The sequence below is a fragment of the Geospiza fortis genome, unplaced genomic scaffold (assembly GCF_000277835.1).
Source record: "Geospiza fortis unplaced genomic scaffold, GeoFor_1.0 scaffold443, whole genome shotgun sequence".
In the NCBI taxonomy this organism is placed as follows: Eukaryota; Metazoa; Chordata; class Aves; order Passeriformes; family Thraupidae; genus Geospiza; species Geospiza fortis.
In genome coordinates, this window is record NW_005054335.1 from 3,353,772 (window position 1) to 3,375,438 (window position 21,667).

The 21,667-nt window shown below is 39.7% G+C and overlaps 1 protein-coding gene across 1 annotated transcript; it reads right to left on the bottom strand.

The window, feature by feature from the left end:
* Positions 1-784: 784 nt before the first annotated feature.
* Positions 785-21,666, bottom strand: SNX18 (sorting nexin 18; the record flags this gene model as incomplete). The annotated part of the gene is made up of 2 exons (XM_031057830.1): positions 785-3,214; positions 20,658-21,666. Coding segments are annotated over 2 exons (1,263 nt in total), but the record flags the coding sequence as incomplete, so codon positions are not given.
* Position 21,667: the final 1 nt, after the last annotated feature.

Consider the following 21,667-nt stretch of genomic DNA (forward strand, 5'->3'; position numbering starts at 1 on the left):
GCCCTCCTCTGGATGTTCTCTAGTAGTTTAATGTCTGATACTGTGGCACCCACAAGTGCCCCCAACACTGGAGGTGAGGCTGCCCCAGTGCAGAGCAGAGCAGGACAATCCCCTCCCTTGCCTGGCTGGTGATGCTGTCCCTGATGCCCCCAGGACACGCTTGGCCCTCCTGGCTGCCAGGGCACTGCTGGCTCATGTTCAGCTTGCCATGGACCAGAGCCCCAGGGCCCTTTCCATGGCACTGCTGTGCAGCCTCTCATTCCCCTGTTTGTCTGTACATCCGGGGCTGCCCCATCCCAGGTGCAGAATCTGGCACCAGCCCTTGTTGAACTTCACATGGTTGGTGATTGCCTATCCCTCTGATTTGTCCATCTCTCTGTGGGGCTTCTCTGCCTTTAAGGGCATCCACTGTCACTTCCATCTTAGCCTCATCATCAAACTTAGTACCCCTTTGAGTTCTGTGTCCAAGTGATTTATGAAGACAATGAAGAGCATAGGGCCTGAGATAGAGCTCTGTCGAACCCCACTGATGACCAGTCACCAGTCTGATGCAACACCCTTTACTGCAACTCCTTGTGCTCCACCTGTCAGCCAGTTCAACTTCAACTCTATAATGACTGAGGAAAAGAAGAAAATGCTAATACAGATGTAGACCAGAACCTTTCCGTACTCTGCAGTAATTTAAACCAGGATTCCAACCAAGATTTTCTGGTACATCAAATTTAACTAATTACTACACTCCCTTTTCCTATGCTCAAATAAATTCACAAATGAGAAAGTAAGGTGAAGGCCATGACAGTTTATTAGGGAAAACTGTACCTGTCTGATAACATTGCATGAATACATATCACAGCTTAATTTCCTCCCGGACATGAACATGTCATTAACACCAACCTCCTAAAATACTTCTACTGAACCAAGATAAATTTCTGAACAGGTCTTAATACCTCCACGTAGAATCAGCTTGATTATAGTCTGATCTAAGACATTTACTAAAACAGTATCTGGCTTAAGCAAACATTAGCCACGGAACTCAGCTCAAACCTAGCTCATGACTGTCACATAATTAAATGACGTATGGGAAAGGAGGAGTACTGCTGGGAAGAGCTGTTAGGGGAAGTCGTGAGTTTTGAATGTAGAATGAGACACCATGAGGAAGGTAAAGAGCAAGTCAGGTCTATGACTGTGGTCCTTATTTTATAGTCAATCTTGTTTGCAGAACTGTTTCAACAGGCTGGAAATGGAGTCTTTCTTCACTGATTGTCCTTTCTTTTAAAAATACTTGCTTTCCCCTCTTCATTATTCTATATTTTACTGCTTTATGTGTGTACTAGAAGCACCACCAAACACAGCTTGTGCAAAACGGCCATCTCCAAAAATTTGGGGATGAATCTTAGAACCAAAACTACATTCTTAAGTGTTATTCCTCAGAAACAGAGATGTGGGGTTAAACTACAAAACTCACATGATCGTTTGAAAGAACAGCACATTTCTGCTGCATAGGTGCGGAATGATTTGTACTTAACTGTAACTGTTGCTCAACTTCCTTTTCCAGGCTTTCATTTGTTTAAGCTATTTTTGATTAATTCAATTAAACAAAAAATAAACATTTTGCTTCCTTGCAAAGTTTTCTTATTTTTGTTCAGGAGAAAAAAGATAGGATAAACAAAAACCCTCTTTCATACTGACCTATAAGAAGGAAATCAATAGGTAAGAAATACAGACTTAATTCAAGGGAAATAAGCCATAAACCTCTTTAAAAGATAGTGTTTACATATCTATAAATGCACCCTGCTTGTCAAAAATATTTATACAAAAATTAAGACAATTGTTAATTCTTGAGTGTTACAAACATAAAAATGCCACCTGTTTTCCAAGTCAGTTCAGCCAAGCCTTCAGATAATTTATTTACTGATAATCCCCAAAAACTTTTAACTTAGTAAACTAATGAATCACAGTGGAGTTTAAATTCAGACAACTGGCAGTGCAGATGCAAGTCTGAAGTTAAACTGAATCAGCAACTGACAAAGCGCAAATAATTTGAAACTTTAAAAAAATGTTGCAGCCACATAGCTTGCATTAATATCCCCTTGATATATGTAATTTTTATTAGGCTAGCTCTTCAACTTTCTACTTACAGTAATGCTGTATACCAAAAAAACCAACAAAAAACCAAAAAAAACCAAACAAAAAAACACCAAAAACCTCACCCCTTACTATTATTTCTTTCAGAAAGGGAATTAAGTGGTGTATTTTTGTACATGTGCTTAACATCCTAGTACATTTAACAAGTAGTCTCAATTTCCAGGGAAAGTGTCAATAAATTTAACTTTTCCCTTTTGAGCCAACATTTGTCGTAAGAAAGTACTTGCTATGCAAACTGGATGGCAGCTGAATTTTTTTCCAGTCAATGTGAGGTTTCATCATCAGTTCCCATCACAGGCACCAACCCTTCATTCATTTAATCATAAAAATGTGACTTACTAGAAAAGGAAAAATAGAGTCTAAAGGCACAGAATCACATAGCTGCTCTAGTAGGAGTCTGTAAACAGAGAATTGCTTGAATTTAGGAAGTCCAAATCTAGGAAAGTAAAAAGGCATCTGAAGCAGGCATTTATCTAGCCAACTTCCTTAAATACCCAAAGGGCTTTGAGGTCTATGAAGTATGCACTAAGATACTGTATTTCAAAAAGCAATAAGGCAAATAGTATACTCATTATTTCAAAAAAGTTACAATGGTATAGGCATACACAGTATAACTTAGTTACAATGCGTGGTACTGTTTCTACTACATAGCCCTATAACTGTTTCCTTTCTACATAATCAGAGATTAAACCTGGGTTCCGGGTGAACACAAACCCATCCTTGTACCGCCATCTACCACTGGCAGCAGCTCTTCAGCAGCATTTGCTCTGCTGCCTGGGTCACGTTCATGCTGAGCAAAGCCCACAAATCAGGGACTAAACACTGTCATACTTGTGAAGAGCTTCTTCGAGCTTTTGTGTCACTTTTTGAAAAAAGAGTATTTGCTGTTGCAAGAAATGCTGCATCTGTGATTTAAAGTCCCTCACACGGATTTTGTGGAAATGATTAATTTCTGCGAGGGTTGCAAAGGAAATAATGTTACAACGTTCTTGAATGCCCTCAGCTTTTTGGAGCTCCATCTTCCCCTCTTCCACGTGCCGCTTACTCTCCTTTACTTTGGTAAGGGCTCCTGTGTAAAGAACAAAATGAAACAGTTGAACTGTGAGCACCATGTAGACTTGACTACTGAACTTTAACACGTGATTTAATAACAACAAGGATTTGTATAAGACTTATTCTCAGTGTATTTACAGATATGCACAGACATATGTGTGAATGAAAGACAATAAAACAAAAGCTTTTTAATGTAAGAAAAATCATGGACCGGTGGATCCTGTGTAAAAAATAAAACTCAATATTTTTAAGGCTCAAGCATACTAAAGTTACTAGAAATCCTATTTTACAACCTTAAAAATCAGATGGTATCCTTCTGAGAATAAGTTATCATCATACCAGTAGAAGAGTAAGTAAAAGCGTGAGAAAACTAGTCAGATCAATTTAAGCCTACATAAATACCAGAAAAATAACCTTGTTAAGAACTGGACTATGTGAAACATCCCTTTCCCAATCCTTGTGAAATGTCAAAAGCATATCTTAATACACAAAATCTTGCCAAACATATTTTTGCTTTTACATCAGAGATATAAAACTAATTACATTACTAATTTACCCCAAAAGTAATTATTGATTACCAGAGAATCTAAAAGTTTATCTCAAAGTTATAAATGCCCAAGCAGACCTTATGCTTACACAACGCTGTAAAATGTAGTAGAAAAGCAGAGTTACAGAACTGACAATCCTCCGTCCCCAAATAGCTAATGAAGGCACACATATCCTACAAAAGCAAAGTATCATCCAAAACAGACCTACCCAAAGCAGAGACATCTTAAGACATTCATATTGGACTCAATTTCCCATAGAGCAACTTCTTTACCTTACTTATTTTATTCATATAACTAAACCAAATCAGACTTGTACAGCTTTTATCATCTCACTAGATTCTTGTTCCTGTAAATATTTGTAATGTCGTAACTCTCCTATCAGATTACACTTACATGTGACTACAGCATGCTGCCTGAAGGCCAAGGGCAGTGTCTGTCTCTGGGGGCTGCGAGGCAGAGGCAGTGTTCCACACCTTCCTGGCTCCCAGGGCATGAGAGCGGGATGGCTAAGAGCTTGGCACTGGCTGCTTCTGCTGATTAACCTCATCATCTCCAGCCTGGTTCCAAAAACATCACTGAAAAACCTTTTCCACATGCAGTGGCACCGGCAGTGACACTGTGCCAGAAGATCTGTATGTTGTCCTCTAAGGAGTAAGGAATCTGTGAGGTAGGATATGATCTGAAAAACACTTAATCCCTTCTCCTACAAGAAGAACACTGCTTTTAACAAATTTAGGCTTAGCAACATTTTTTCTGTGCTCTGTGGGCATGACAGGAATCTATGCACAGCTGTGAAAAACTGAAATTTGGGACTTACTGGAAGCCAGACGTAGCTGGTTAAATAAACATGACAATTCTTCAGTTGTGATGTGGGAAACAGCTTTAGATGTTATTTCTAAAATGACCAAACTGGAAAAGAAATACTGAAATTCACAGCATCAGCAGCTGAAATCATAAGTAAGCTATGGAGCATGTGTAATCTTCAGATTATTTTACATCAATAAAAAACATACATTACCAAACGCAACTGCTCTCCAGACTAGATATATTATGTATTTTTTGCTATTAAAAATAAAAGAAAAGAGAAAGATTTATATTTAGTGAAGCAATCCAGTGGGGAAAGTACGGTACAATCATTAACACTGCTCTATTAATGCATATGGATCATACTGGCCCTGCAGTGGAATTTCTTTTAAAACCTGGACAGACTTTAACCAGATGTCAGTAATATATGACAAAGCTCATACATATGCTTTAGTAGAAAGCTGTACTTTATTGCTTGTTTTTTTTAATGCCTTTAAATGAAGCTTTTAATTATTAGTAATATAATTAATCTTAGAATAACTCTACAGAGCGATAATATAATCTTATTTTAGGACAGTCAAAGAATTCTCCCTAAACACAGAGAAAAAAAACCTCCATACCATGTGCTTTACTCTAAGAAGAAATTAATTGTTTTAAAATGTCATTTTTAAGCTGTTCAGCACCTACTGACATTTGCAAGACTTAGTTTAGCAAATACAAAATAATAAAAGTTATTAGTTTTCATGGCTTTGAAAGCAGCTTAAGCAACAAAAAAATTGCCCATTTTTCTCCAAACACTTTTCCATAATCTACTTCTTGCACTTTAATCTATGTGAGCAAGACCCTGAGCTGGAACAGAGATTTCTCCATGTGGAAGGTTCAATGATTCATCCTACAGTGAACAGAAGACAGGGAATTGGGGACTGGAGAGCAGCCCCTTGTGTACATCCTTCGTGAAGAGAAGGGTCTTGTGCAGAGATGCCTCGGTAGGTGATGGTAACCTTTAATGACTCCCAGCTCACAACCCTGGACCTGCTGCACCCCAGGCTGCAGACCATGAATTCCCCCAGCTCCACCCTCACTGATCGATCCATCCCACTCAGCACCTACTCTGGCACCTCACAGGTCCTGCTGCCATCCTGGGGGGGAATGCTGGGGGGAGTAAGGCCTACTGGGCTAGAAGTACACCTGCACAAATTTCTCCTGCTTTCTGATTTTAATTATGTGAATACATAGTATTGGTTTGGACAACAAAAAAAAGGAACATGTATTTAAAAGAAAAGAAGGCTGAATCCCAGCAGTCAGAGAAAAGGCTAAAACATATTTAAGGAAGAAGAAACAGAAGAAGCCACCACCCAATGCATATTACCTCAAGGAAGCCTCCTGCAGAGTACATGCCTGGGATAAATATACACCAGTGCACTGTTCCCAGAGGGATGGAATATATAAAAATAAATTCTTGGGCTTTTTTTTAGATCCAGATGTACAGATTCCATTGAATCTTGCTCATGCCTCTAAAGACCTTCTGTTAGGAGTCACTTCCCAGTGATTGGGACTAGCTTTCAACAAGCAAAGGGGTCTGGATTAAAAATGATGCAAAAAACTGTGCAACGCCTATTTCTGTTCTTAAAGGTGGGGAAAAACTTATATGAATGCTGTTTGTCACTGCCCAAATCTTTACAGTAAACAGACTCCTGTGGTCACTGCAGCTAAGGGTTTAAAAGAGATTCAGATTTCAGTTCTTGTTTTGAAATATGAAATTAGACAACACAAGATGATACAAACACATTCAACAAGGGACACTCATGCTAGCAAAATTTATGCTAGTGTATTGTGCTAGAAGCCAAGAAAACAGGAACAATGCAGAGTTCTCAATACAAATAAATAACTTCAAGCCATAAAACAGTGTACTAGCAGCAACTTAAATGGGTGCTAAGGAGTTACGAGGAAAAAATAAGTGTATTGAGACAGTAAGCTACTCATGCAAACATGAGATTGCTATGAGGTAGAAAGAGTTGTATACATTCAGGAAAACAAAATATCCTAAACCCAAAAGCACTTGGGTTTGGGTCAAACAATCTATTTTCACATCATCTGCAGTTTTATTCCAGTAACAAATGTTTGGAGATTGTGTGAAGTGTCAGATAAGGATGGATTTGGATCCATACACTCAATTTCCCTCCATGCAGTTAGTACACATGTACTCCTATGAACCCATGCTGATGTATATGTGTCTCCAAGTCCAAGCTGCAGCCTTCAGGGTGGCCAGAAGGCAGAAGTTTTGGGGTTCCTGTCTTGCAGACTACAATCCAGACTGCTTTTCACTCAATTCCTTAGTGTCCTTAGGAAGGCAGGCTTGTCCTGTGCCTACTAGCCCATGCAATCAGAATCCAAAGTGCAGTGATACCCGCAAAGGATGTACCATCTTTCCCTTTCCACCTCTTTTCAAAACACCCAAACATCAGCTCTCAAGTGCTGCATGCAACAGATAGGAGTGAAACATCAGCTGTGCCCAAAGCTACTAATCCACACAAAGAATTCTTCAGGGCAGGAGCCCTTTTTTTGCTCTCTATTTGCACAGTGTTTACTACAATGACATCTGTTTCATGCCAGGGCTTGCTCCATTCTTAAAAACCACAAACAGTACATTGTTGTAGCAGCAGCAATTTAACTGCATACAGTAATGCTGCACGTGGATGAAACACCAAGAAGCATCAGTTCAACACTGCTGAATATAGCACCTGAAGCAGTGGTAAGCACCAGGTGAATTCACTGGGGTCTGAAATCCACTGTCAGTCTCAAGAATCCATTAAGTCACCAATATACCAAAGTCTTCAGTATCTCACTTCAAAATATTCAACTTGAAAACTCACCCACTTGTAAGAGCCAGCAGGTTATTTTTTTATACTCCATGATTGTAATGCCTTTATCATTGCAGCTGTTAAAATATCTCTTTCACAGTGATAAATTATACTAAAACAGAGCAAACACATTTTTTATGGTCTCTCAGCAGCTGTACCTCAGAAATCTTGTGCCAATAAAATTATCTATGCAATAAATATTTCATCTTTCTACTATCAGCAAGCTATAAAATAATTTAGTGCACTACTTACTAGAAGGTAAAACAACATAATTTCCACACCATTCATCTGTCCAGCATATTAAATACTCTAATAGGATGCATAATGTGTCCTTCAAAGTACCTCATGAAGAGAGAGTTTTGAAATTGTCAAACAACTCCTTTAGCTTTACTTTTCTTACAAGAAATCTAAGAAACCATCTCTAATGGAAAAGGAAAAAAACATATTAATGATGCTAGTTTCATAAAAAGATGTAGAAGCAGATAATGTAACTAGAAACATTTTCTTTTTCCTTACTTAATGATGAGATTATTTAACTAGACATCTTTGCTTAAAGAGGTGAAAAAGCAAATCCTAGGTAGCTCACGTGCATGGAAACAACATTATTTCTAATCCAGCAGAGTGCTGCTAGAGCAAGTTGGTCTACGTCGTCCCTTTTACTCCAGATCTAGCAAAGATGTTGTTACAAGATGTCTCAAATGACTAATCCAATAAAAGAATGCAAGTGGCCTGGGGAGAGAGATGATGCCTTAGCTCTATCATTGGCTTAGCTATGTGATCCAGGTCAGCTCTGGGTTACACAATCATTAGCTCTAACACAAGGGAAATTGCAGAAGCATTGCAGGAGTGTCCTGTTTTCAGCTAGGGTAGAGTTAGGGTCTTCTCAGTACTGTTACAGTGCTGTGTTTTATATTCAGAATGAGAATGCTGTTGATAACACACTGATGTTTGGGTTTTTTCCTATGGCATATTTATTCCAAGTCAAGGACTTTTTCTGCCTCCTAGTCTTATGTTCTGCCAGTGAGGAGGGGCACAAAAGAAAACTGGACATAGTTGGGCAGATGATTGGAACTGACCAAAGGAACATTCCACTCCACAGAAGCCATGCCCAGGATATAAACTGGGGGAGTTACCCAGAAGCACAGCAGATCTGGGTTTGGAAGGGGGTCTGGCAATCAGTGGTTGGTGAGCAACTGCATTGTACATGACCTGTTTGTTTCCTTTTTATTGTCATTATTATTAATTACCATTATTATTGCATTTTACTTTAGTATCAATTATTAAACTGTTCTTATCTCAACATACAAATTTTACTTCAAGTCTCCTCCCCATTCCACTGGGGTTAGGGTGGGGGAAGAGAGAGGAGAGGGTTGAGTGAGCGACTGCTCGGTGCCTAACTTCCAGCTGTGCTCAAACCACGACAATGAGATAACACATAGTGTGAAATCCAACTTTGAAAAAATCCCCAAACTTCTCCTTCTCAATTGAAAGTGAAATAGTAACAGAACAGAGATTTTGCTACACTGACAGATTATTTTCTTAAGAATGCTCTGAGCACTGATTAACAAAAGAAGCCTACACTGAGATTCTGCAAATTCTTTACATTTTCTGGCCAAGATTTATAATGGAAAGCAGCATAATAGGAATTTGCCTGAAATTAAAACCAGAAGACAGGGGAAAAGTACCATTACAGCTATTAATATTGGAATGAGTTGCTTTTAAAAAAATCTAGTTTTACACCAAAAAAAGCAAGTGATTTTCAAAACCAAAGGCAAAATTCTGCCACTTTCTTTTGCTAAATGCCAACACAATAGTTTTCAAACTAAGTCTTTGCATTTAAAAGATGACATTCTTCTCCCTTAGGGCACAAAAACACTTCAACAACATTCCCTTTTCCATAGTGAAATGTCAAAAATATAAAACTCAAATGCATCAAACTGCAATTACTTTAGTATTATAGAGGTTTTTGTAGACACATGAAAATGTCTATAATGCTTTTAGAACTTGCAGCCTAACAATAGTTGAAGAAGTGAGCCTTGTTTTTTGTTGTTTTGCTGCCCATTGCTCAAAAAAAGCCCAGAACAACATAGCACCATCCTGTAAATTTAGGTTTATAAATTACAGCACTCTGCTGACATCTAGATCAACACTGACTGCAGAGTTATTAAAATCAGACATAATTATTTGCTCTTTCAGTTACCCTGCTGCAAAGCTTATTGAAAGCTGACACTAAAATACGCATTCTTCTGTTCAAAATGAAGTCGCTTTTTAATCTACACAACTTAAGAGCTCACACACAGTCTTTGCTAGATATTTCAGAACATTAATTAGCTGTAACCTCATCTAATGGTCTTAGCTTATAAATTGATTTAATTAACATAAACCAAATTAGCAATGATGCTAGAATACACAGTGTAAAATGTCATTTTTTCAAAACTACCAAGGTTACTGGTAGTCTAACTAAGATATTTTTAAACTTTAAATAGCATGATTATTAAGATCTGATAAAACTCATTGAGTATACATTTGTCAGTCTGTGTACACAGAGGAAGAGCATACAGAGCCGATTTATTTACCCAAATCTACAAGGACTGTAATCATACCTGTGCATGTTCAGAAAGTGTAAAACAATCACACTACTGAAAAAATATTTAAATCTCTACACTGTCAATGTGCATTTCAGTCCAGAGTACCCCAGATGAATCTATGAGCCTCGGTGCACCTCCAGTAGCAATGTTTTGCTGGGCCATGCTACACCACACCGCTATGTGAGCAGATGCCATAGCTTGCCTTTGGAGGAGTTGATAACAGAAAATGAGAGCAACATGGTTGAGTAAATGAAAGAAACATCATAGAATTATCATTAAAATGCATCTACTGCCCCACATAATGCCATTTTGAAATTTTTTAAACCCCAACAAAACATAATGCTAGGTAGCCACATAGAAAAAGTGTGTAAAATGCGATTAGTATTTTCTATTCAAATGCTGAATGCAGAGATGTTAAAACTGTTATCTTCTGATGCATTGTACACTAGCAGTCTTCTAAGCAAACAAATGACCTTATTTTAGACACTAAAGCATGCTTAAACTGTGTTTGTGAATAGCTTTGACTTTACAAGCACCTACAGTGATGTCTGAAAAGAGGCCCACCAGGAATCATTTGACTGTAAAATCCAGTTAAACTATGTGTACAGCTGTCTGTTATCACAAACATAACATTTTGCACCACAGTCTGAGAGGCAAATGCTAACTAATGCTGGGTTTTCCCAGTTCTAAGGCATTCTGTACTTTTTGGCACTCACGTGTACCATTCAAAAGACTTTTTCTTTGGTGTGGTTTCAGCTGGCAGTGCAGACTAGGGGGACCAAAAAGAGTGAAACATAAACACTGGTCACCAGAAACACAGTACATTTGCCCATTAGAAAGGTAGTCATGTTTTTTAGGATCACACTTGAAAACTTAGGCAACTGGAATTTGCAGAAGTACCAAGATGAAATCTTTCAGTCATTTTAGTACTTCTCCTTAGTTTACATCTAACTAGGGCATCAAACAAGCTTTCTAATACAGAACTCCGCTTTTCCAGAATTGGAGTTGGTCTATTACAATTCCGTTGTCACAGGTTTTGTGAATTTTTCCTAATTAGGATGCTAGGAACAAGCACTTTATGTTAGAAAGATGCTCCAGAGTTTTAACAGCTTTTTTAAAATGCCCTGTTCATAATGCTGACTTCAAGATAACAACCATCAGAAATTATGCTGTCTATGGATAAAATAAATTAATTTTTAGTAGAAATTATTAACAACAAATGAGCAGAAATGTCTCCTCCTTCTCCTCCTCTCCAAAATGGATGTAAGCACTATTACATTAAATGCTGACTTCTTTCAAACTTTTTGTAAGATTCATGGGATGTAGATGGACAGGAGAACCAGGTAACACTGTGTATCAACATCCAACAATTACTGCAAGAAGTAAGTATAAATGCAAGTTCCATTGACTCTTACATCACTGCTTTATTGGGGCACAATGAAACACCTGCTTTTGGATGTTGTTTTCTATTAAGACTAAAAGGGAAGCAAAGAACAACTACAACTCACGGTGTTTGCTTGTCCACTATCATCTGTTTAGCTCCACTACTGTCGTAAGATGAGCAAATAAAACATGTATAGGCAGTTTAACATATAAATTCATATGAAAGAGTCAAGATGCAAATGAAATGCAGATACTGGTTTATGTTATCCTAATACCCTTTAATTGCCCTCTCTTAGATTTCTGAATGTTTCTCTGCAAGAACCAAAAGAAATTTTCTTGTTTGAAAAACTGCATGTTCTGCAGTTGCAGTTTCTTTGTATAAACAAAAAGAAGTAGAATTTCTATAGCAGAAAAAACATTCAAGGTAAGCCATCATTAATGCAACCAATTAAAATATGTTATATAGTACAAAAGCAGAACATGTGAAAATTTTAATATAATGCTATACTCACATTATTTAAAAGAAAAGCTTCTTTATTATACTGGTAGCTACAGGCAGCATAGCTATTTATGCATATAAAGGTTCAAAATCACAAACACTCTAAAAAAATCAGAATAGTAAGTTGCTTTTACTATGGGACAACAAAGAAATGTAAACTCCGAATCACAGGATGAACCTGCATTTCACATTGTTAATGAACTGCATGCAGGCATAAAAAGCACAGCTCAGTTCATTATGATTACAGAAGTTGTCCACCCATGATGTATACCTACTTAAAACAAAGGCTGAAAACATCACACTTCTTCCTGTTCTGCTACAACAACAAGCCAAAGCCACTGGCAAGAACTGAACAGATTGTTTAAATGTTGGTGGGTTGTTTGGGTTTTTTTCCCATTTTATTTAAGTCCTCATGGCTTTTATGAAAGATACAAACAAGACTGCATAAGAAAGCATGTTTCATTTGTTTGCTCTAGTCTGCTGATGAGGCTCATGTTTGGGGACTCAGCCAAATGTAATTTCCTATTTTTTTCAATTAAAATTTTCAAATTCTGTGTTATTTGAACCAGGAAATTTAAAATACATAAGATGCCAACTGGCTAAGTTTACACAGTCTGCACTTACTGACTTGGCATTTTAACTGTTCAAACAAAGTCTAACAATGAAGTCATGGAAAGATGCTGGAAAGCCTGAAACATGTCCTTGTTCTAAAGGTGACTTACAAGCAAAAAAAGTTAGTCAGCTTGTTTGTTTTTGATAATGCGCTAACAAAGAACTGGAAGAGCTCTGGGAGCTTCTTTCCATTGTCACTCTACCAAGTCTTGTCTTCCATGTTTGGATAGAAGCCCTATCAGCCAGTCTGGGAGCACCCAGGGCTTCAGAAGAACCAGCACTCTCTATAGATTCTCCATATGTCTCTCAAAATGCATTACTTTGTTTTTGAAATAGAATTGCTCTTTCTACAGTATAATTTTTAATTCATCAATGTCCATACTATTCTACTACTCCCTTGTTGCTCATAGAGTCTTCTCAGCGGATAAAGCCTTACTGCTTGTGGTGAGCACATAGTATTGGGGCATTTTCTATGATGTGACTACAAATCTGATGAAGATTTGTATTTATTTAAATATACACTGCCTGTAGTCAAACCTAGAGGTGCGAGCTCCAATCAAAACTTCTCCGGTTAGGACTAGCAGGGTAGACTGGACAGGCTTTCTGGTGTGCAGTAATGCATGTAGTCTCTCCCACAAAAGGAACAGCTATAGTCTTCCTCTGATACCAGCAGGTTTTGAAAAAAACAACCCACCTGTGGTTTATTAGCCATGAAATGTCTCTGTTACTGGAAGTGTATGATACCAGATTAGTTTCAAAAGGCAACAGGAAAATGACCCACCATAACAGCATGAATCTTGCTCCCTTAAAAAGCAACAGAGATTGTGAGGGAGCAGAAAATGAAAATTAATCATACATTAAGAAGACCCATTTATCTTTCATATAGACAGGGCATAGAAGTCTTTTTTTTTTCCTCTTACTGTTTAATTTTCTTCAAGAAAAGGCATTGCTCAATTTTACTCCCGTCCTCTAACTTCACACAAACTAAGGCAGCTGTAATTTTATACAGTTTCTAAATGTGAAGATTCTGTCACATTTTAGCTCCATTTCCTTAAGGTTACCTTCAAATATTGTGAGACAATATTGGGTAATGCGGCAGCAAGCAGACAGTGTTACATCATCATGTGACAGCTACGGGGAGGCTGACATAGCAAAAAATAGAAGTCATCCTGGAGCATCCTTTCTCACCAAAGCTCTTACACAGATAAAATACCCATCTCCTTTTACTGCGGCAAGGGTCATCTGGCTAGGATTGCATGCCTAGCTCTTACCCAGCAGCTACCTGAGTTGAAGCCCATGGAAAGTGTATTCATCTGAAGGACAGAGGAGAAAAAACCCTACAAGGCGGATAATAGGAAAAACAGTGATGAGAGAAACCCTGTCTGAGCAACAAATTTAAGAGCCTAGGAAGTAAGTATAAGAGAAAAGCACTGCTTTTATACTGTGAGATAAAGTTTTAGGTGCCAATATTAACCAGTCTGATTTATTCATTAATTCAAATACCACCTCTCCATGGGGGGAGGAGGGAGAAGGAAGCTGAAAATGGTAGAGAGTTCAAGGTTTCAGTGCTGTTTGGATTTTCCGGTGCTTTAAATTTTGATGCACTTCCATTTGGATAGATTTTTTACCTACAGTTTTGTAAATAATATAAAAATATATATGTAATATTTGTAAATATTCTAAAAACATAGCAAGTGCATTCTTTAAAGACTATGTCTAGAATTAAGTTTGCTTCAGGTAAACAAGACTATTTGCTTTGTCTTACTTTTCACAAACAGTGACCAAAAAACAGTAAGTCATTCAGGTATTTTTAAAAATACTTCTCTAAAATCCTGGCATGCAAAGGAAATGGAATTGACTGTATCTCAGGAAACATTTAAACTACTTTTTCAGGTCTCATTTGTAAAAACTATAGCCAGAAATTTCTCGAACATGAACATGATAATGTTAAGAGAGAAGAAATCTGGAAGGCAGAGATGAAACAGCATGTTAGTCAGTACTTCCTCCACTTTCATGAATTGCAAGAGGCCAATTATAGTAATTCCTTGTCACAGACATCCTTTTCACTGAAATCCTTTCTTTAGGATTTTTTCCTTCTGGGAATCTGTGGCCTCAGAGATAGACATAAACAACAGGTTACCTGCTGCTGTGGAATGCAACAGGTCAGTCTGGATTGCCCCATCTTGGATGTTTAGAAATAATGGCCAATCCAGAACTGAGAGCTCTCTCAGACACAGTCCGAGAGAGCAGGGTTTGTTATCATTCTTTACTTTTCTATTCTTATCTTAGCAAGCTTCTGAAAAGTTCTCCTGCTTTTTCTTTTTAGTATAGTTTTAATAGATGTATATATCATAAAATAATAAATCAAGCCTTCTGATAATGGAGTCAAGGAACTCGTCTCTTCCTTCATGCAAGAACCCTTGTGACAACCGTCACAATTCCTAAAACAAAACTTGAAAGAAAGATATCCAAAACTCCCCCAACTTCTCTACCCTCACTAAGCAAATAGGAAGACAAGAGAGCCAGACAAGAATGAGCTAGCATACTAGCATAAACTGTTTCCAATTCCCACAAGTGTATGAATTTCCTGAACTTGCACGGGCCTGCAGTGAGCGTTTGTGTTGTACAGAAGTAGGAAGATTGCATCAAGTTGAGCAAAGCTTTAGCAATTAATACGTAGAAATTATTTCACCAAGAATGCCATGGGAATTTCCCAAGTAGACCTTAAATGCATAAAAGAATGGGAAGCTGCTTTGCTTCTCAAAATTAAAAAAACGGAACCAGCATTTCTTGAACAACACACCAGTTCTGCAATAGAAAATGATAAAATGCAGCTTAGTGTTTTGCACCTCTGGAACTTAATATCCCTCTTCTGTAAAAGTTTTGCCAGAGGCTAAAGAAAACTGTGTACAAGTGTATCTGTCTATGTACCTTCCATTCCAAAAACCCCACATACATGCCCAAGAATGTTTTCATGCATGTGCATCAGAAGCATTTACCTACAAGGAGCTGAGGGCTAGATGCATGAAAGTATTGGGATATTTAGAAGCTTGAGACACCGCTCTCCCATTGTCTGCCCTATCCAGGCACTGGTTCTCCTTAATCACTTAATTTTCCAAATAAGACCTATAGAACAGAAGTCACTGTAAGGGATGTATGCCTTGATACTGATATGTTCTATATCAGCCTCAGTGGGACTCTCAAACCAAGTATTTCCACATGGAAATGTGGAGTTTCCAACTTGGCACATTCTTTGCTGTAGGGCTCAATCAAATGAATCCAAGACCTGGACTAGGGTGCATATAAAACTAAGAAAGGTCTCAAAGCATTGACCTGTTGATCCTCAACTGGCAAGTGGTACAGAAATGTTCAAATACTTCATCTGTCTCTTCTGTAGGAAGAACATTAACTCTTCCTACAGAAAATTACTTACACACTAGGAACTCAAGATGAAAGGAAAGTAATCCTGTAAAATCTCCTATTGAAGCTATTGCCATTTCATAAAACACCAATTAACAATATTAATAAGATAACTAACAGTTTGAAAATATTTCCAGTTCATTGGTACACATGTTTTACACAAATTACACAAATCAGATCACATATGATGTCCTCAGCATAGAAGGTAGAAAGACCTGAATCCCAAAACAATTAAAAGCACAACAGTTAACACATTTTCTTGGTTAGATGCAGACAAAGCAACGGCAAGGCTTACATGGCTTTGGTTCATAATTCTAGAGAAAAAGAAAAAGCCCACATAGAGGGGAACTTTTATCTCTGTGGCTCTTTTTGCATAAGTTGCAGAAAGTTTTTAAACAAAACCTCAGACATGCAGAGTTCTCAGTCCATAGGAAAAATTGCACTTAGAAATCACATTCAGCAGCTCTTCGCCTAACAGCAGTACAGCAAAACCATAACAGGGCAAGACAGTTAACATTACAGAATCACAGATTATGCTGAGCAGGAAGAGACCCACAGGTATTACTGAGTTCAACTCAGCCCTACAAGGGGCATGCCGGGAGTCACACCAGGTGCCTGAGGGAATTGTCCAAATGGAAATCTCCAAAACAGGAGCCTGTTTTAGTGCCCAAAAACCATCCGGGTGAAGAACGTTTTCCTAATATCCAACCTAAACCTCACTTGACACAACTTCAGGCCATTTCCTTGGGTCATGTCATCAGTCACACCGAGATCAGTGCCTGCCCCTCCTCCCCCCCTCACAAGGAAGTTGCAAGCTGCAACGAGTATTCCCCTCAGTCTCCTCTTCTCCAGGCAGCACAGACCAAATGATCTCAGCTGTTCCTCATCAGGCTTCCCCTCCAGAACCTTCAACAGCTCATGCCCCTACTCTGGATGTTCTCTAGTAGTTTAATGTCTGATACTGTGGCACCCAGAAGTGCCCCCAGCACTGGAGGTGAGGCTGCCTCAGTGCAGAGCAGAGCAGGACAATCCCCTCCCTTGCCTGGCTGGTGATGCTGTCCCTGATGCCCCCAGGACACGCTTGGCCCTCCTGGCTGCCAGGGCACTGCTGGCTCATGTTCAGCTTGCCATGGACCAGAGCCCCAGGGCCCTTTCCATGGCACTGTTGTGCAGCCTCTCATTCCCCTGTCTGTCTGTACATCCAGGGCTGCCCCATCCCAGGTGCAGAACTTGGCACTTCCTTTTGTTAAACTTCATATGGTTGGTGATTGCCTATCTCTCTAATCTGTCAGGGTGTCTCTGCAGCGCCTCCCTCCCTCTGAGGGAGTCAACAGCTCCTCCCAGATTTGTATCACCAGAACATGCTTAGTGTCCCTTCCAGTCCTTTGTCCAAGTCATATATGAAGATGATGTCAAAGAGCACAGGCCTGACGATGGAGCCCTGTGGAACCCTCCTAGTGATAGGTCCCAGTCTGACACCACCCCATTCACTGTGGGTGCCCAGCCCATGAGCCAGCTCTCACCCATCCCATGATGTGTTTGTCCAGTTGTGAGCTGGACATTTTAGGATACAGTGAGAGAGAGCAATGGAAGCTTTAGCGAAATCCAAAAAGATCACACCAATTGGTTTCCCTTGATCAACTTTGTGGATTACCTTGTCATAAAAAAAGGAAGACTCAATAAGCAGGATTTTCCTCTCATGAAGCTGTGCTGGATGTGACCAAGGACTGTATTGTCTTTTAGGTGTTTTTCAACACCTCTCAGAATAAGCTTCTTCATAACTTCACCAGGCACTGACATGAGACTGACAGGTCTGTGGAAGGGGTCCTCCTTCTTGCTCTTCTTTAGAACTGGGACAACGCTGGCCAGCTTCCAGTCAGCTGGGAGCTCTTAGGATTTCCAAGACTGCTCAAAAATCAATGAGAGGAGCTTCATAACGATATCACCCCGCCCTCTGAGGATTCTTGGATGAATCCTATCAGGCCTCATAGATTTGCAGGGATGAAAGGTTGAGCTGGGAGGGTTGGGAGTTGATCATTCTCATACTCATAGTCCTCCAGCTCTATGCACACACACAGCTCTATGCAAGTTTTGGTACAGCTGCCTTCATTCTTTCATCCTTCTTAGGTCCAAGGGCATATGACCTTGGGTTTTATCAGAAGTAAGCAACATATTTGCATTATGTAGCAAAAAAAGAGCACTGTGTCTAATTTCAGAGTTCATAGTTTTAAAGGCATGCCCATGACTATCTATCAGTCAGGCTTCTGCTTCTGCAACTTTTAAGGGCACTTTGGTGTAATTTTACTGCTTAATGAGCTTGTACGCTAGAAAATAAAACCCTTGAAGAAAGACATATCAACCCTATTTTTCACATGATTTCTTATCACAAACACAGTTTCATAGCTGTTGACTATACAAACACATATTTGTGTAGCCTATAGGGACAATATTATTTCTCAAAATTGGCAACTATCCCAGACAGTAAATTTAAAACAAAGCCTTTATGTTGCAAGAACACCAAACAGTTCATATTTTCATCTGAAGTTTACAGATTGGTATTGAAAAGCTGTATCTTCCTAATAGTACCCTTTAAGAGTAATAAACCAGCAATATGGAGCACAAAACATTACTCTCAGTTTTTGTCTAGTTTGCTGTCTGGTAACAGAAACAACAAAACCCACACAACTCACACAACTCTGTTCCTGTCATGGCCATGTACACCCAAGAGACCACCCTGTCAAGCCCCTGCCATATTCCTATGACTACTATGTGCCATGGATGATACTGTGAACACAGCGCTAGCTCAGAGGTGCTGGGGCATTAACAGATGCATGCAGGGGAGCTGGACATTTCTCCAGTCTGCTCCAGGACAGTGCTCTAGCCCAAAATCAACTCTACATACTCCATGTTCATGCACTGCTCTAGTTATTTACATGAACCTTCAGCAGTTCAGCAAGGTACACTTTACCAGTAAGCATAAATTCAAATAGAACTACAAAAGAAATAAGGATGGTTTCAGCACATATCTTATTATTCCCAGTCCTCTCTTCAAAGGCTTGTTTCCAAAAATACTTCAGTGAAGACCTCCATATAACCTTAAAGCCTGATGATGTACTATTTAAATAGTATATACAGTCTGCTGGATTTTTCCATCTGATACAAGTATCTGTCCCTTTATTTTTCCAGAAGCTTACAGATAATCCTATTAGATGACAACTCACTTTAACATGCTCTGCTCCCAAACATGAGGCACTGCCAAGGCCACTCATCTCTCCAAATCTAAAATATTTGAAAGCTGTTATCAAAACAGAATACCACAGCAGCTAGCGAAGAAACTTCTCAAATGCTAACCTTTGCACCTCCCTTTTTTCCTCAAAATAAAATTAAGATTGTTTAAGTTTCCACTCAAAATTTTTGATATTTGACAGCAGAATGGAAATCAGACTTTGATGCATACAATTTTTATGAAAAGCTTATTTTCTTAAATAACAACAAATTGTGCACTTTGTAGCAACTCTCCTTCCTCAGATGTTCCCAGTAATGCATACCTCTGGACACCTGTCTTTCTGCTCTATTGAAAAAACTTTTCCAACTCTTTTTACCAAACTTAGTGTACTGTTTCAGATGCAAAACCCCTGGAAATGTCATGTAAGGACAAAAAGACTGATTTGCTCTGGGTGACAATTCACTTGGGATTTAATCTCCAAAATAATTTTCTACAAAGCTCATGCATTTTCTTGGGTAACTTATGGATAACCATTTCTACAGAGCATATGTGACGTTTTCTTGGCCTTGGTGTTACAACTGACATGCCCACACTCTCCTGAACTTTGAGTTGAAAACTACAGGTAAGGAAGATAACAAAAAAAAGAATTAATTATGGACTTACCTACTTGCAATGGTAAAGAATGAATGACTATCAATAATTTAATAGCAGCATCTCCTCATATACAGTACTTCAAACTTCTGTTTATCTGAACACGTGTCATTAATTATATAGCAGATTTTTTTTCATTTTTGAGTTTCTTTCTTTCTGACAGGTCACAAAATACCTTACAACTAGCAATCTGAACCTGGGCAGCATGTTTCAGCTAGAAAGATGCTGAAAGGATAACAGGTAACCAGCATCTGTTCATGATAATAAGGGGGAAGGCTGAACAACTAAAAACATTGTAGCTGACCATTACTCTTTCACAAACACCACGGGACACTTGGCTGAACAAAGATGCCCCAGCAGCCTTAAACATCTCATCAGACTGATGCTGCAAAACACACACCTCCATGTGCACCTTGAACAGAGTGGTCAATCAGAGGAGTACCTGCATCATCATATTACTTCATATTCATTACCTAATAGACAAAAGATTTAGGATACCTCACATACCTCAGAGTAATAGATATTTGCATACCACTTGATTTCCAGGGTTTGTAAACAAGCCCAATAATCTTTAATATATAGGCAGTTTAGTTCAATGTGGTTACTTTGAGAGATACGCAGCCGAACACAGCAACCTCTGATCAGCAAAACTCCCAGCTATGTTTAGGCCTTTGGCATATAATAAAAATTGTCACTGATGTGTTTTTTTGTATTTCTAGAGAGAGTTCACCTAAGTAAACACAGGAAGATTGAACACAAAGCCAGCAAGCCAGACACGAGGCAAATTTAGGCACTGGTTCCTATATCGGTTGCATGCCACTGATACATAAAAGTTAAATTGTTTCAGAAAACACAAAAGGGTCTTACCTTTCTGCACATGGATGATGTCTGGAAAGTTGGCCAAATGCCCCTGATACAACGCTAACAAATCCATCACAGGATCTAGGTCCTGCCGGGGCTGATCTGCAAAGAGGTCCCCGATGGCATCATAGGCTTCTGCAGTGAAGGCTATGGCTTGGTTGAGGCCAGCTGAAAAGGCCTGCTGGTCCAGCTCAAATGCCTGACTGAGGCACTTGAAGGAGTGCCCCACCTTCTGGTATTCCTTCTTGAAACCAGTGACTTGTTTGCGGGCAAACTCATTGGCCGTGTGATTAAGTTGCAGGGCACTCTCATCCATCTTCTTGGTGAAGGCTTTGAAGCCATCCACCTGGCTTTCTACCTCCTGCAAGTCCAGGCTGGCCCCAGGGCCTGTGGGGACACTGATGGTCAGAAAAAAGTTGGCACCCACCATCTCATCCTTTTCAGCCTTGCGCTTGCCCTGTTTCCAGGCCTTCTCATCCGTGCTGGGACAGGTGAGGAAGTGCTGGAAGGCATCACATTGAGCCAGCACAGGGTGGCTGCACATGTGGTCCATCCACCAGGCCAGGCCTTTGCGACGTTTGGAGATGAAGTCCTCCTCAAAGCGGCCAGTGGCCTGCTTCTCTGGCAAGTGTGGCACGGAGATGACGGGGAACTTCTCAGCCAGGCGCCCATAGAGCCAGTCAAAGTGCTTGTAGCGGCGGTGCACCTGCTGCCCGGTGTGGCTGGGCACCAGCTTGTAGGCGATGTAGCTCTTCATGCCCTTGAATTTGGTCTGTTTGGTGGGGTCCTCGATGGAGCACTGGAAGGGGTACGGGTTCTCTTGCCACTCGGGGCCCCTGGGGCCCAGCACCACACACAGCTTGTCCCCGTCCTTCACGAAGCCCGACGCCTCGCCCAGCACGAAGGCCTCTCCGCCGGACTTGACGAAGGTGGAGAAGCGATTGAGATTGCGGCTCACCGTGGCCGAGCTCTTGGCGGCGCCGCCGCCGCCGTGGGGGGGCGGGTGTCCTGGTGGG